The sequence below is a fragment of the Dendrobium catenatum genome, unplaced genomic scaffold, assembly GCF_001605985.2.
Source record: "Dendrobium catenatum unplaced genomic scaffold, ASM160598v2 fragScaff_scaffold_976, whole genome shotgun sequence".
Classification (NCBI taxonomy): Eukaryota; Viridiplantae; Streptophyta; class Magnoliopsida; order Asparagales; family Orchidaceae; genus Dendrobium; species Dendrobium catenatum.
In genome coordinates, this window is record NW_021319438.1 from 538077 (window position 1) to 555293 (window position 17217).

General features: G+C 33.9%; 1 protein-coding gene across 2 annotated transcripts in view; it reads right to left on the reverse strand.

Annotated features, from left to right (window-relative positions):
- The window catches only part of LOC110101634 (phosphatidylinositol 4-phosphate 5-kinase 6), a 37858-nt gene extending 21307 nt beyond the window's left edge, over nucleotides 1-16551 (reverse strand). For both annotated transcript variants that reach the window (XM_020829609.2, XM_028697599.1), the window contains exons 1-8: nucleotides 15794-16551; nucleotides 13975-14595; nucleotides 12514-12681; nucleotides 12252-12417; nucleotides 12044-12160; nucleotides 11732-11925; nucleotides 11487-11584; nucleotides 11303-11381 (exon numbers count right to left, since the gene is read on the reverse strand). In XM_020829609.2, coding sequence (XP_020685268.2) covers nucleotides 11303-11381; nucleotides 11487-11584; nucleotides 11732-11925; nucleotides 12044-12160; nucleotides 12252-12417; nucleotides 12514-12681; nucleotides 13975-14595; nucleotides 15794-16350 — 2000 coding nt within the window. In that variant the 5' untranslated portion in view covers nucleotides 16351-16551. The remainder of the gene's footprint in view (nucleotides 1-11302; nucleotides 11382-11486; nucleotides 11585-11731; nucleotides 11926-12043; nucleotides 12161-12251; nucleotides 12418-12513; nucleotides 12682-13974; nucleotides 14596-15793) is intronic.
- Nucleotides 16552-17217: the final 666 nt, after the last annotated feature.

The following is a 17217-nucleotide window of genomic DNA, read 5'->3' on the forward strand; positions in this document are numbered from 1 at the left end:
GTGTATGTTAGCGTACTCATATAATATATTTTATACTTTTGAAATTTCATTCACAATTTTTTTAGTCCGCACAATATCCTCAAACGTCACATATATGGCACGCTCGTCGAGGTCCATGCGATAACATGCTTTTGAGTGCATTTTGCATAATGCACATTTGTATGTGCATTTGTATTGTTATTTGGTGTATGCACAATTACATATTTGTGTGCTTCATAATTTGAACATATATGTATATTATTGATTATATATATATATATATATATATATATATTCCATTATGTATTTATATGAATGTTGTATGATTGACGTAATGTATTTGCATGATTAACAGAATGCACCTTGAGGATTGGCATGGCACATCTGTATAAATGGAACATAATGTATTTATATGGCAAACATAATGCATTTTCATGATGATTGATGTATTTGTAGGATATTTGTAATTATTTGTATGTAAATTTGCATAATGCACCTACACTAAATAATGCATTTGTATGATTGGTATGTTACATTATGTGCATGAACAATATTTGATGCATTTACCTAACATACTTATATATATTTCAGTATATATATATGATGCACTAGCATACCATTTAGTATGTGCGTATAGTATGACTGCATGTGATTTATTATGTATGCATGCTATCTTTGCAAGATGCATTTGTATGATCAATAATATGCATACATATTATGCAGTGTGCCTATATGATTGATAGTATATGTACATGTCATTTGATCTATTTGTATAATGCATTTGTTTGTCTTTGATACATGCGCACTATACAATAGGGGGCTCGTAGGCAGCACCCTTCGGTGACATGACGCGTCACGCACACTTTAATGAAGGGTCGTACAATCCGTGACACGTAATAGGGTACTGTTTTGTTTCTTTCTAAAGGCAATGTTCACGGGATGTACGACATATTCATGGGGCACATACGAGTCTCCTGACTTTAACAGCTGACATGTACACTACCTAGGGCAATTGTGCACCCATGACTCCTCCCTTGTCATTTTATGCTTAAAGTTTGGTTCAATGAGTCCAACAAGGGGATTAATTTTCTAAGTTATAAATAGGGAACCCGGCCCTAATTCATTTCTTTGCACATTTCAGTTCAAAAAGCATGTAACATTCTCTTACAAGTTCATTGAAAGTTTCATTCTTTTATATTTTTTTATTTATTTTATTTTAAGTGTTTCAAACCTAGGATGTCATGCACTTTTTTTGTTAACATAGAAGTTAAACTAGATTTTTTTTTATTTCAATAACATGACATATGTTAAATTCATGATCAAATGCAAAAATTCAAAACTTTGATAATAGCTTAACTTTTTTATTTGAAAATTGATTATCTAAGCACAAATTTAATTGTCAAAATCTTTGACATTTTATAGATACTAGTAAATTGGAAGCCAAATATTGAAGTTAAAGCTATCAATGAATGGCAGTTGATTCAGTATTAAAGTTATCACTTTAGTGCATTCAAGATGTTATATGAAAATAAAATGTTCTCCAAAGCCCCTTTTTTATATTGGAAGCTCGAGCGATCACCAGCAAGTCTATTTCATCTGATCGTGTGTCGCTTCTTAAAGTTTCTCTTTATTCTTGTTATTTTTCGTATTTTCTTATTTAAATAGTTAGACTTCTTTTCATTTTGCTCTCATAATTTAGACTTATACTTTATTTTTATGTTATTTTTAGGTAAGTTAAATAACTTTTTTTAAATAAGGGCCAGCGATGTTAACTTCAAAAAAAATAAGTTTGCAGAATGATTTTAAAATACTATTTAGTAAATTTATTTAACATTGATTTATATTTTTGATAAATTATAAAAATCATGTAGGACAATTTTGAGCAATTATTTAAAAGAATAATTAGATACTTTTTTGTTAAAATTTATTGTTGTTGGTGATGTTATGCATTTTGAATGCTATAGAAAGATTATTTAGAAAAATAATATACGGATGATTTTCAAATATAGTTGAGAAAATTTGTGATATTTTCAATAGTTTTTATTATTTTAATAATGAGGTATTGAATTGGTTAAAGTGATGCTAATTAGTTAGATAGTTAATGTTGTGTTGTTAATTAATTATTTAGTTAAAGCTAATTTAATTTATATTCATATTTCTATATATATGCAATTTAATTACAAAACATAGATTTTATAACTCAATTTTCTTTATGTATAATATGTTTTGTTTTTGGACAAAAATGATAAACAAAATGAAATTTTTAAGGGTGTTTATATATATATATGAATTTGCAATGTGATAAATGTTACATGCAACTTTTAATATTTTATTCATAGAATATTTATCTCAATATAAAGCCAATAGTATTTTATTCATCATCATATTCATTTTACTAACAATATCTAAAGAATTTTTTTCCCTTATTAATCTTCATCTTACAAGAGATTTTAGTACAAAGAATGCACTTCGTAGGATTTAATTTCTCCATACAAATTGTTTGCTAAAGACTTTCTTTAAACTTACCATCTTATTGTAAACATAATAAAATCATAATAATCATAATAAATTAATATCCATAACCTTCTGTACAAACTCACAATAATCTGATCTCAGTCAAATTCGTGATAAAATGCAAAAAATCAAAATTTGATGGTAGTATGACTTTTTTATTTGAAAATTGATAATCAAAGTACAAATTTAATTGACAAGATCTTTAAATATCTTCTAAATTAAATCTACCGATGGCTTGAATTTTTTATTCAAGATCTTTAAATTGAAATTATTGACAAAATCTTTAAATATCTCTGGTATTAAATTTAAAGATCATGGAAATTACTATTGAATTTATATTGTAATAACTTATTTATTCAATATCTTTAAATATCTCCTAAATTAAATATAGGGAAAATTCAAGAACACTTCTCCACACCTTACCTTCATGGTGTGATTTGGGGTGAATCCCACCACAGGATTCAAGGACATTTCCACCACATTTAAATACAATTGCTCCGCCTCTTTAATGGCATCCTCAAGCTCGTCCCTGCTCTCCTCCTCCCCTTCATAGACCATCAAGACCTGAAGGGCTCGATTCTTGCACCTATGCCCCGGTGTAAATCTCTTATCACACCTGAAGCTTAAACTCTTTTGCTCGTCTATCATGTACCTCTGCTTCTATGAGGCACTTGAAATTGACTCCATGATGAATTACAATGCTCTTCCCTTCAGGACTTCTCTCTGAAATGATACCGTCTAGGTCCTTGGTATCAGGGTCGTAGAGGAACTCTTGTAAGACTCTCCCATTGTGTTGTTCCGGCTAGTCTTCTCCCTCTGATATTTCTCCTCCACTATTTGTGTCAGCTCCATCGTCTCCCTCAAACCTTTAGGCCTCAACAGCCTGAGCTTTGCTCGTATGTCTTCCTTAAGACCTTTCATGAAATTTCCTTCCAACACTTCCTCAGAATTCCCCTCATTCCTCCTGGCAGTAGCTCAAGTTTCTCCTGATACTCCATAACGGTCCCCTTTTATGTTAAGTCATAGAACTGCTCGTGAAGGTCTCCTTCCTGAATGGCTTGAAAACGTTCCAATAAGCAATCCTTCAATTCCCCCCACAAATCAAATAGGTTATATAGCCTCCCTCCACTGAAACTAAGTTAGGGTTTTCCCCTCCAAGTATATACCCACCGCCATGAGTTTCTCCCCTTCAGTCAGCCAATTGATAGCAAAGTAGTGCTCTACTAGATACACCTAATCCTGAGTGTCTTCCCTTTCAAAGACCGACATTTTTAACTTCCTTGATATGGCCTCCATACCCCAATGGTTTCTTCCTCTATTAGTTCCACCCGTGAAGTGATGATATGATTCTCTATCTTCCTCCCTTGGCTGATTTGAACCCCATAGTTCGGCCAAACCGTTGCTTCCTCTGACCCATCGTTCCTCATGGCAAAGTGGGTCTCCAAAAGGCTTCGGCCTCCCCTCTCCATCCATCCCCTTTTTCGAGATACCTTGATGCACCTCCCATCGGAGCCCTTTGGGGTGGTTCTTGAGAAAAAATCATCTCTACTTCATTACTGTCCTCCTAAAGTCTCTTTCTTTTTGGATCATGCCTAAGACTAGTCCGTGAAGCCTTTGGCTGCATCTTGATTAATTTCCTCATCATACCTTCCATGTTCTCCAATCGGTTTTTCATTCGGGTTTCTATGGATGATAGCCTTCCTTCCACCGTTGTAAACCTTCCATCCATTCTGGCATATTTTTCTCCATCTCAGCCTTGAATTGTTCCATCTCTCCTTCCAACACCTCCATCTTCTTTGCTTTCATTCACAGATCTAGGTTCTAAATCACAAAAAATAGCAAAATACAGCGATGAACGGTCCTGTATCAGCAAAGAGAAGGAATTATGTAGCAGATTTCAGCAAGGAGAGCTGCAATTTTGGTCTAGGACACAGCTTTGATACTAATTTGATACACCTTGAATGTGAAATCAGCAAGAAACAATAATAAAAACAGCAGTAAATTGAGATTCCATGAATGAATCTTGTATTAATTCTTCAATACCAAAGCAAGATACAACGATCTACAATTAGAGAGGTAGATAGTCTCTCCCACTCAATCTAGACGCCACTAGGAAGCCCTCAAATAAAGAAAACTACAACAAAAATCAAATCACATAATAATCAAAACAAGTCCTATAATCAACTATAAATAGGCTCTCCTATTTCCCCCGAAAACATATTTCTTTCCTTACAAAACTCCCTCTCAAATTTGAATTCAATTAGGAAATATTTTCCTAATTAATCCCCCCCCCAAATTCCTCTCCTAATATAATGAATTAAATACTTGCTGAGCCCCACAAGGGGAGACGAATCCAGCTATTTGGCCGCCCCTCCCTGGTCCCCCCCTCTTGTTCCAAACCCAGCCGGACCGGCTCGTCAAGCTCTCTGGAGGCAGTAGCCGTAACATATTCAATTCCTATCGACAAAGATGGGTACCAATTGTTAGTACGTAAGTTAACTACATACCCCAAATTAGACCTAATATTTCTTTTCTTGTCAGTATTGTTAATTCGTTTATTTACAATCCCACAAAATAGCTCTTGGATGATGTATATAGGATACTAAGGTATCTTAAATGGACACTAGGAAAAGGGCTATTCTTCAAGGACCAACACAAATATATAAATCTTCACTAACACAAATTAGGTAGAATTTGTAATTAATCATAAATTTATATTTAGTTATTACTCATTTATGTGGACAAATTTAATCACGTGGAGAAGCAAAAAATAACTTATTGTTGCTCAAAGCAGTGGTTAGGTGAAATTCGGCATCATGGGCCATAGAATTTGTATATGTATGTGGCTTAAACATCTCATGGAAGATTTAAAAAATTTCACTACATGACAAATGATATTGAGTTGTAACAATCATGTTTTATTAGCATTGCTAATAATTATCTCCACCATAATCTGACTAAGGACACCGGAATTGATGTACACTTTATAGGGAAATTTTGAATAAGAATTTATCCAAATTAGCTACACATACACTCCAACAAAACAACAAACTGTTGATATCCTTACTAAAACTCCCAATCAATATTAATTCGGTAATATTATTTCTGAGCTTTGAACAATCAACATGTATTCCGAGCTTGCAGGGGAGGGGGGAAAATCTTGAAATCAATATTAAGAGCCATGAAAATTTCAACTATCGCTCTAAGAAATTAGGAAGCACCTTTGGAAATTACAATCAACACACCATTAATTCCAAAAATATTTTCAATTGTTGTCCTGCACAATTCAAGCAAAAAAATTTCAAGAAACCAGCCAGCGAGTAGCATGTCAGCTGCAGCTATTTGCACATACGCGAGTTGTACAGGTCAACAACTACTACTTTCACCAGCCTTCCAGCTCGACAAGGGTGTGCTGCCTTAAAGCTTGCCTCTTAATTAGGAAAGGAATTATCTGGTGCATTCTCCTCAAGTTATTACATATAATTATGTTAATTTGACACCTAATTTTCCTTATATATTGGGATGTTTATGAGCTAATTTTATTCCTTAGCTTTCTTTCTATTTTAGACTTACAATTTAGTATAATATTATATCTTTTTCTATTCATTGAAAAATGAGAAATGAACTATTCTTCTCCTATGGTTTTCAACATTATTCATAGAAACGTTTATGCAGAATTTTTGTTATATGTGAAAAGAAATGATCAAAACTACAGTCTAATGAAATTAATGAAAATTGAGCTTCAGTCCAAGTGTCGTTTTCGGTTTTGAATGATTTCAAGGGAAACGAGAGGATTTCTTTCAACTTTCGGTCAAAAATCAATAGTTATCACCCCAAATTTATAATTTTTTATTGAAACTTAGCTAAACCTTTCGAGCATAAGCGAAGCTTTTTTAGAATATTGTCACGGTAGTCCTACTAGATTTTATATGGTATAATTTAGGCCCCAATTAAATATGTTTTTGCATATTTTTAGAAATATATAATAATAAAGAATAAGTGAAATTAAATCCAAAATTGAATTGCAAAATCAAAGAAACAATTGAAATAAAAATTGTTGTGACATCTAAACAGAAATTTATTTTTAATACCTTGAGTCACATTAAAGAATTGATGAGGAGTACACGGCAATTCTTCATAAAGGACAAGACAATTTATATGAACTATAATATGCTTATATAAAATTGCAAGATAATTCATTGTTCCATATAACCTAGAAGTTGATTCTAAAAAAATTAAAATATAAGTTTTCTTGCATTATAAGACAACACTTAAATTATTAATTTTTGTAAGAAAAAATTGGTCCTCTTATTAATTATGGAAAAATATTATGCTTTTTGTGAATAGGTATATTGTATTTCTCATGACTATTTCTATGACGAAAAAATTATATATGTATGATCCAATGAGTAATACGAGAGAGTAAAAGATAAAAAAGTTTGATGGTTGTCACTATTACATTATTGTTTTTCTATTTCTCTATCTCTTTCTTGTTGTAGGAGAAAGGGTATTGTGTAGCACTTTATAAATATTTGTTCTCGAGGTATTGAGTCCAATTCAGACAGTCCAAATGTGAGGGAGTGGTAGAGTTGCTATTTTGAAAAACAATTCAAATGTTTTTTTATATTGAGGGAGTTGAAATTTGCATAATTACTTAATACTTTTTTATAAGAATTAGATTTTCTATAACTATCATAATGAATTTACCTTGTGCAGTGAACCATCCATGTCATCCAATGTGCTTTGGATGATTGAGATTAATACTATCCAAAGTTTTAAAATTACTCTAGTTTTGAAAAAAGTTAAAATCTTAACCATCCAAAGTGAATTCGATAATTAGAATGGATAATTGCACTATGGTAAATAAATAGTATCTGAATCTCTTTTACAAGAACTAATAATTCATTTTTTTTTCTTCAGGTGGGCTGATGGGAGTTTATATATTGGGATATGGACAAGCATTGGTGTTAGGCAGCAGAAGGGGGTTAACTTCTCCTCAGTGTCAGTATCCACTCCAGTGGCCCGTGATCCTCGTGAGTCGATTGCCAATGAACTTGTCGAGTGTCATATTTCCCCAGTTGAAACAATTTCAATCCTCCCCTCTGAGAAGACACTCAACTGGATAGGGGTTGAGGCAGATTTCTTACAAAGGCAGGCACTATGGAGATCAACGATGCCCATTAAGGTGATGCCAGGGAGGTATAGATTAGTAGATGCGTCCACAACAACGATGATGACGAGGCAACCAGATGGACATGCGATGATGAATAGGATGGCAGGGTTTGATAGGATGCTGCTTTGGGAATCTGATGATGATGGGAATGAGGGGATCATATCAACAAGAAAATATGAGGTAAGGGAGTTTTTATCAGATGCAAATAAGATGACGAGCATAGGTGGAGAGACATCGGTGGCATCGAGAACGAATAAAAGTCCCCAGAGAATTAGGTGGGTTGCTAAGAATATGAAGAAACAAGGGGAAACTATCTCGAGAGGGCACAAGAATTATGAGCTCATGCTCAATCTTCAGTTAGGGTAGGGATCAAGTATGCTTCATAGAGTGATGTTTCATTCTTCAAATAGATTTATAATTAAAATAAAGCTACATTAATTACCATCAAGTGATTTTTAAATTATCTCTCTAAAACTTTAGAATAAGTGGATGTTTTATTAAAAAATAAGATATTTAATTCAAACAAAAAATGTTTTGTTTAAATATAAAGACTTATTGAATATAAATTTTATTAGATATATTATTTGTTCTCAAACTAAGATCTTTTATCCAAATATATCTGTTTTGATCCATCCTTACTTGTATTTGATACGAGATCTTTTAGCTCATGTACAAGATATTTTATAAGGTGTTTGATATCGGCATAAGATTTCTTTTTTAGTTATGAAAAATTTTTTTTATATCATTAATTGTCAAATTTTAATTTGACCACATTTATGAATGTTAATGTGGTCCCACTTTTGTGTGTATATTTATCATACAAACAAATTGCAAGGATCACAATAAATGAAATTTGAGGAAGCTTGCAACTCCAAAACTTAGGAGGGGTGAATAAGGAACTATAATCTTACGAGAAGAGGCTTTTTTATTTCATTGATTGATGCTCGATACTCCTTAACATAGAGTTTTTATAGAATTAGAAAGACTTCTTTGAACTCATGAAACACCTATTAATTACCTAATACCACTATTTACTTACGAATTATCATGACTATAATGATTGACTTACCCAATCAAAAGTCACCCATTATTAACCTTATAACTATGCGCCCCTTCAAAATCAAACTTGCCCTTAAGTTCGAATAAACCATATATAAATGAAGTGCTGTTAGGTTTGGTTGAATCTTAAAAGGGCGTCAACAAAGGGATGGGAGGTAAAAGTCATGAGATTCAGTGCGAGAGATGCGCAAGTGGCCAACTAATGTAATTGTGGCTTGGGGTTTATACATTTGGGTCATCGACACGGTTAGGGGCGAGGTGGAGGCTAGGACATGGAAAATCAAGTAAGTCGTTTGTAGAATAGCTCGAGGATGAGCAAATCATGAAGCCCCCAAGATGGGGAAGATAGATATGGGTTTCGTCACATTGGAACTGACAGTGAGGCTTCAGTGCTCATGGAGTGATGCATTAGTTAGGAGTGCAGACGAGATCATGATAGGCCAAAAGTTATGACGAGCGTGAAATTTGGACATGGTTTGGTGGTGGATTGGACCTAAGAGCGCCTATGAAGGGTTTGTCCATGAATAAGATGGAAACAATACAATGAAATTAATGAGGTTGAGATCTTATTTATTTATTTTTTTATTTTTTATTATAAGCAGTATTTGGAATAGGCTGAAGAGATGGAGCGGGGAAGATGTGGATGGATCTAGCATCAATTAGGAGGGAGATGAGGCCGAGCACATGAAAGTTGAACACGAGTGCCATTGATATGCATGATAAATATCAGATTTGAGGATACCTACAACTTAAAAAATTGGGAGTGGGGAGAAAGAACTAGGATTATAAGAGAACTTGCTATTTTATTTCATTGATTGATATTTTAATACTTCATGATGGAGAGCATTTATAAAATTACAAGGATTCCTATGACCCATTAGTCACCTATTAACTATCTAATGCCCATTACTTACGTATGGAGTATCATACTCATTATAACCTACTAACCCAATCCTAAAGAACCCATTATTATTATTATTGACCCTATTAATTTATCTTGAGAGTATGACATTTATCTAGTTGTTATATATTAGTTTGAAACGAGAACAATGGTACCTAGTTTTGGAGGGGCCGGCTGAACCGGTTCAGTAAGGACTGGTTCAAGTGTATCGCAGGCGAACTCCAAGCGTGCGGAACCTAGAAGGGGGGTGGGGGTCTCATGGGTCCCAATTGCTGTTTTTAAATAGTAATTAGGAGGGAAATTTAAATGAGAGGGGATGTTTAGGTATTTGTAAACTTCCTTTAGCTTTAATTAGTCTTGGGGAGGTTAGGGTTAGGGCATCTTGAAATTTTGCTGAAATTCTTGAGATCTAGGGTATGATTTGGGGATCTAAGCTTTGCTAGAGATTGTGGAGAGTTTTCCTTCCTCTCGATTTGAAGGAAATTGTATCTTGCTTTGTTTCTCTTTGTTGTTATTTGAATCAAAGAGTTTCATTGGTGTTTCTTCTCTCATCTACGAAAATTCTTGCATTGTTCATGCTGATTTCTCCTTGGAATCAGCCATTTTTCTCACTGTTTTTGCCAATTCTTGATTGGTTTGCTTGTGAACTCGAGTATTACCATTGTGGTTACTTGCGAACTCAAGTACTTCCTATCACCGAGTTTCAACCTAGAGGCCAATTTTTCATAATATTGATGCAATGCTGCCAAAAATATTATTCACAGAAAACTGAGGCATGAACTAAGTTTGAGATGCTAATTCAATCAATTGAGCTTTGATGTTTGAACATTGATTATTTTGTATTTTTTTCTGAGATTGTTATAATTTTATAACTTGCTTTGTTCTTTGATATGTGGACATAGATATGCTGTTGGTAAGCAAGCTATTGATACCTCACTTGATTTGAAAGTTGCGGCGTTTGATCCGAAGAAAAAAGTTTGGACAAGGTTTCCACCTGAAGGATCGTAACACACACCTCCTCATCCATGTTGTGACTTTCGGTGGAAACATTACTGCACTTTGGTTTTCAGGTGAGGATATATTAATTTGTTTTTCTTTGAATAAATTTTGCAAAAGAGTATCAGTTGTTAATGCTGAGTATGCTACATCATTTATATCTTGGTTGCTCAGGACCCTTATTTTCAATTGTTGTCATGCACAACTCAAACAGAAAGATTTTAAGAAACCAGCCAGCCAGTAGCATGTCAGTTGTAGCTATTTGCACATACGCCAGTTGTACAGGTCAACAATTACTACTTTCACTAGCCTTCCAGCTCGACAAGGGTGTGCTGCCTAAAAGCTTGCCTCTTAATTAGGAAAGGAATTATCTGGAGCATTCTCCTCAAGTTATTACATATAATTATGTTAATTTGACACATAATTTTCCCTATATATTGGGATGTTTATGAGCTAATTTTATTCCTTAGCTTTCTTTCTATTTTAGACTTACAATTTAGTATAATATTATACCTTTTTCTATTCATTGAAATATGAGAAATGAACTATTCTTCTCCTATGTTTTTCAACATTATTCATAGAAAAGTTTATGCAAAATTTTTGTTATATGTGAAAAGAAATGATCAAAACTACAGTCTAATGAAATTAATGAAAATTGAGCTTCAGTTATAGGAGTGTACCGAGTTGGATCACAAAGAAACTGATCCATGTCAATTTTTGAAAGTCTAGGTGTTGCTTCTTTCTTGCTCTCTTGAGTTTCTACAAACAAGGTGAAACAAATTACAGAAAATCATAAAATTTACTAGTAAAATGAATATAAATTATTCAAATTCAAATTAACCCTATGAAGATGGCACTGCGCACCTTGAGATATTGATACATCTCTAAAGTGCACACCGATTAAAAGACTGTAGTCCATGATCCTTTCCTGCTCAAGGAAGTCACAGTCTCTAGCTAATTGCCTACCAAAAAGACATACGAAGAATAAAAACCAATGTCAATTATATTCTTAGTAAGACTTAGAAAAAAATCATACAATATTCAAGTCGAGAATGAGAAAGAAATTTCTTGGGAACAATGAAAGGATGTTATATTCAATATTTGGCTACCTGCAGAACTCCTGAAACCACGATCGTTGCAAGCGAAAGATAAAGTTAAGATCTAGATCTTTTAATATTGTCGCCTCATCAATTTCTTCCTCTGGCTTATCAATTGTGCGCCCTAAGGAGGATCCTTTCAAATCAAATCTCTTATGAATGGAGTACTCAGTGCAGAAGAGGTTTCCCATTATAATAAAGCGAACCTAATCACGTGGTACATTAATAAGGTATAAAGCACTAAGATTCATCACAAGTTTTGTAATTGTAGACACACAAATGTGGTATGGCTTATCAAATATAGCATTTTTATTTAGCCCCTACCTTTTTTTGAATGGCGCCAGTTAACTTGACACAGTGTAGACCAAAGAACTTGGTCACTAGAGTATTCTCAAATGTACGAACATGGTTATAATAAGCGGGAAGCATTCTGAGGAGAACCTGTGGACCATAAATTGATTTAATTAAGCAGTAAAAGAAATGCCTTCACGTGAAAAGATAGGTGGTTGAGGGAAGGGAAAAATGAGCTAACCTTAACTTCAGACTTCTTCATTGTCTTGATCATGTATTTATCATCATTGGTCAAGTAAAAGAAACTTCCACTTTTACCAGGGGAAGATAATTCCCTTAGGGCATCATTCCCACAAATAGAGATCATATAATCACCAGGGTCAAGATTAAAGAGTTTGCGAAGGGTCCTGAACAACCAAGAGATAATGGAGCATATTCAGCATTAACAATTGATACTCTTTAGCAAAATTTGTTCAAAGAAAAACAAATTAATATATCCTGACCTGAAAACCAAAGGGCAATAATCTTTCCACCGAAAGTCACAGCATTGGTGAGGAGGTGTGTGTTTCGATCCTTCAGGTGGAAATCTTGTCCAAACCTTTTCCTTCGGATCAAACGCCGCAGCTTTCAAATCAAGTGAGGTATCAATAGCTTGCTTACCAACAGCATATCTATGTCCACATATCAAAGAACAAAGCAAGTTATAAAATTATAACAATCTCAGAAAAAAATACAAAATAATCAATGTTCAAACATCAAAGCTCAACTGATTGAATTATCATCTCAAACTTAGTTCATGCCTCAATTTTCTGTGAATAATATTTTTGGCAGCATTGCATCAATATTATGAAAAATTGACCTCTAGGTTGAAACTCGGTGATTGGATGTACTTAAGTTCGCAAGTAACCACAAGGGTAATACTTGAATTCGAAAGCAAATCAACCAAGAATCGACAAAAACAGTGAGAAAAATGGTTGATTTCAAGGAGAAATCAGCAAGAACAATGCAAGAACCTTCGTAGTGAGAGAAGAAACACCAATTAAGAAAACTCTTTGATTCAAATAGCAACAAGAAGAAACAAAACAAGATACAATTTCCTTCAATTCGAGAGGAAGGAAAACTCTCCACAATCTCTGCCAAAGCTTAGAGCCCCAAATCACACCCTAGATCTCATTCAAATTTCTCTCCTAATTACTGTTTAAAAATAGTAATTGTGCCCCATGAGACCCCCACCCCCTTCCAGGTTCCGCCCGCTTGGAGTCTGCCTGCGATACACTTGAACCAGTCCCAACTAGACCGATTCAGCCGGCCCCTCCTAGGCCGGTTCCGTAACACTCTGTTTCATCGACAAACACAAGCATCAAAGCTAGGCTCCAAAATTAGGTACCATTGTTCTCGTGTCAAACTGATATATAACAACTAGATGAATGTTATACTCCCAAAATAAATTAATAGGGTCAATAATAATAATAGATTCTTTATGATTGGGTTAGTAGGTTATTCTGGGTATGATACTCCATACGTAAGTTATGGGCATTAGGTAGTTAATAGGTGGCTAATGGGTCATAGGAATCCTTGTAATTTTATAAATACTCTCCATCATGAAGTATTAGAACAGCAATTAATGATATAAAAAAATATTCATAATTAAAATAAAATAAAAAATCTAATGACGATATCAAACACCTTATAAAATATCTTGTACATGAGCAAAAAGATCTCGCATCAAATACAAGTAAGGATGGATTAAAACAGATATATTTGGATAAAATATCTTAGTTTGAGAACAAATAATATATCTAATAAAATTTTATATTCAACAAGTCTTTATATGTTTTAATAAATCATCTACCTATTTAAAAATTTTAGAAAGATAATTTAAAAATCAATTAATGGCAATTAATGTAGCTTTATTTTAATTATAAATCTATTTGAAAAATGAAACATCACTCTATGAAGCGTACCTGATCCCTAACTGAAGATTGAGCATGAGCTCATAATTCTTGTGCCCTCTCGAGATAGTTTCCCCTTGTTTCTTCATATCCTTAGCAACCCACCTAATCCTCTGAGGAATTTTATTCGTTCTCGATGCCACTGATGTCTCTCCACCTCTGCTCATCATCTTATTTGCATCTGATAAAAACTCCTTTCCTTCACATTGTCTTGTTGGTATGATCCTCTCATTCCCATCATCATCAGATTCCCAAAGTAGCATCCTATCAAACCCTGTCATCCTATTTATCATCGCATATCCATCTGATTGTCTCGTCATCATAGTTGTTGTGGACGCATCTACTGATCCATACTGCCCTGGCATCACCTTAATGGGCATCGTTGATCTCCATAATGCCTGCCTTTGTAAGAAATCTGCCTCAACCCCTATCCAGTTGAGTGTCTTCTCAGAGGGGAGGATTGAAATTGTTTCAACTGGAGAAATATGACACTCGACAAGTTCATTGGCAATCGCCTCACGAGGATCACGGGCCACTGGAGTGGATACTGACAATGAGGGGAAGTAAACTCCCTTCTGCTGCCCAACACCAATGCCAGTCCATATCCCAATATAAAAACTTCCATCAGCCCACCTAAAGAGAAAAATAAATAAATTAGTAGTTATTGTAAAAGGGATTCAAATACTCTTTATTTACCATAGTGCAATTATCCATTCTAATTATCGAATCCACTTTGAATGTTTAAGATTAACTTTTTTTCAAAACTAGAATAATTTTAAAACTTTGGATAGTATTAATCTCAATCATCCAAAATACATTAGTTGACATGGATGGGTCACTACACAAGGTAAATTCATTATGATAGTTATAGAGAATCTAATCATTATAAAAGAGTATTGAGTAATTATGCAAATTTAAACTCCCTCAATATTAAAAAAAACATTTGAATTGTTCTTCAAAATAACAACTCTACCACTCCCTCACATTTGGACGGTCTGAATTGACTCAATACCTCAAGAACAAATATTTATGAAGTGCTACACAATACACTTTCTCCTGCAACAAGAAAGAGATAGAGAAATGGAAAAATAATAATGTAATAGTAACAACCATCAAACTTTTTTATCTTTTACTATCTCTTGTTACTCATTGGATCATACATATATAATTTTTTCTTCATAGAAATAATGATAAAAAATACAATACAAATATTCACAAAAAATATGATAATTCTCCATAATTAACAAGAGGGTCAATTTTTTCTTACAAAAAAATAATAATTTAAGTGTTGTCTTATAATGCAAGAAAACTTATATTTTAATTTTTATAGAATCAACTTCTAGCTTATATGGAACAAAGAATTATTTTGCAATTTTATATAAGCATATTATAGTTCATATAAATGGTCTTGTCCTTTATGAAGAATTGCAGAGTACTCATCGTCAATTCTTTAATGTGACTCAAGGTATTAAAAATAAATTTCGGTTTAGATGTCACAACAGTTTTTATTTCAATTGTTTCTTTGATTTTGCAATTCAATTTTAGTTTTAATTTCACTTATTCTTTATTATTATATATTTTAATAATATGTAATATATGCAAAAACATATCTAATTGGGGCCCAAATTATACCATATAAAATCTAGTAGGACCACCGTGACAATATTCTAAAAAAACTTCGCTTATGCTCGAAAGTTTCAGCTAAGTTTCAATCAAAAATTGTAAATTTTGGGTGATAACTATTGATTTTTGACCGAAAGTTGAAAGAAATCCTCTCGTTTCCCCTGAAATCATTCAAAATCTAAAAAGACACTTGAACTAAGTTCTTTACCTGAAGTTGCCTCTTCCATGAGGAGCACCATCCTCCCATAGGCCATCATACTGATTCCCCGACGTCCAAGTAAGCAATCCTACTCCATGAAATGTTCCACCATGCCAAGTTCCAACATATTCACTCCCCGATTTCCAAACATATCTTCCCCTCCCTTCCTGTACCCCCGCACGCCACTCCCCATCATACGAATCTCCATTCGCAAACGATATGTGACCTTGACCGTGTTTAAGATTAAGCGACCAAGAGCCGCGGTAAGTCTGGCCACAGGCACCAGTGTACGTACCATAACCGTCCATGAACCCGGATTTGAACAAGCCTTCATAGGTGGCGCCGGACGGCCATGAGAATTTGCCGCGGCCCATGGTGCGCCCGTGCCACCACTCACCTTCGTACATACATCCGTCGGTCCAGAGGTACTTTCCGAGGCCATGGGGGACGCCATCAGACCATTGGCCGGTATAGAAGTCGCCGCTGGGGAGGACGATTTCGACGCGTTCGAGGTTCGAGTCGGTGGTGCAATCGTCGGCGTCGTCGGACGAGGAGGTGACGGACATTGAAGGAGGGTGGATTTATATGTGGTGCAGAGAAAGAGGAGGAGATGGGGATAGGCATTAATGGTAAGAGAGGGAAGCTAGGGTTTCTTTGGGCGTTTTGAAGGTTAGGAGACCAATTTTATCGGAGATCTGCGAGTGGCCCGGAGTCTTTGAAGCCCGCCTGGTCGCGGCAGTTTTCTGTAAATTTTGCGCAACCATTTTTTTTTTCTGTTTTTTATTATTATTATTTTATTAATGTGTATTTAGATAACTTATTTTATAAAACTCATATTTTATGAAAAACTAATTTAATTTTTATCAAAAAAAATAGAAAGTTTTTTTTTTTTTTTTGGTAAAAAAAATATAAAGTTCATCTACATTTTTTAGAAAACCCTAAAATTTATCATATACTTTTTCAAATTTGACATTGAATTAAAAAAAATTTTGGCTGTGAATTGTCCCGTGAAGCAAAAAAAAAAAGTTCAAGCTTGCACCTAATCATTATCAATTCCTAGTGCTACCTAATTTAGAAGGAAAATATTTGAATATTGTTATTGTAGTTCTTGAATCTGTTATCACTTACATAAAATTTATGTTCTGAAATCTAACATTTCAATATATATATACAAAACATATGCTCCAAATAATAATCAAACTATTAGATTTTTTGTTTGTCTACTATTGATATATCACCAAAAATTATCTTGATCGGGCATGAATCTCGATGCAAATATGAATCTGTAACTTTGAAAATTAAATTTAGAATCATCAAACTTATAGTCAAATTAAACATACCAACGAAATGAACTTAATGATACCAAATTCATTCTAATTTGAGCCCAAACGAGCCTAAAATCAAAAGATTAAAGCATTCTTGGAAGCTTCAAA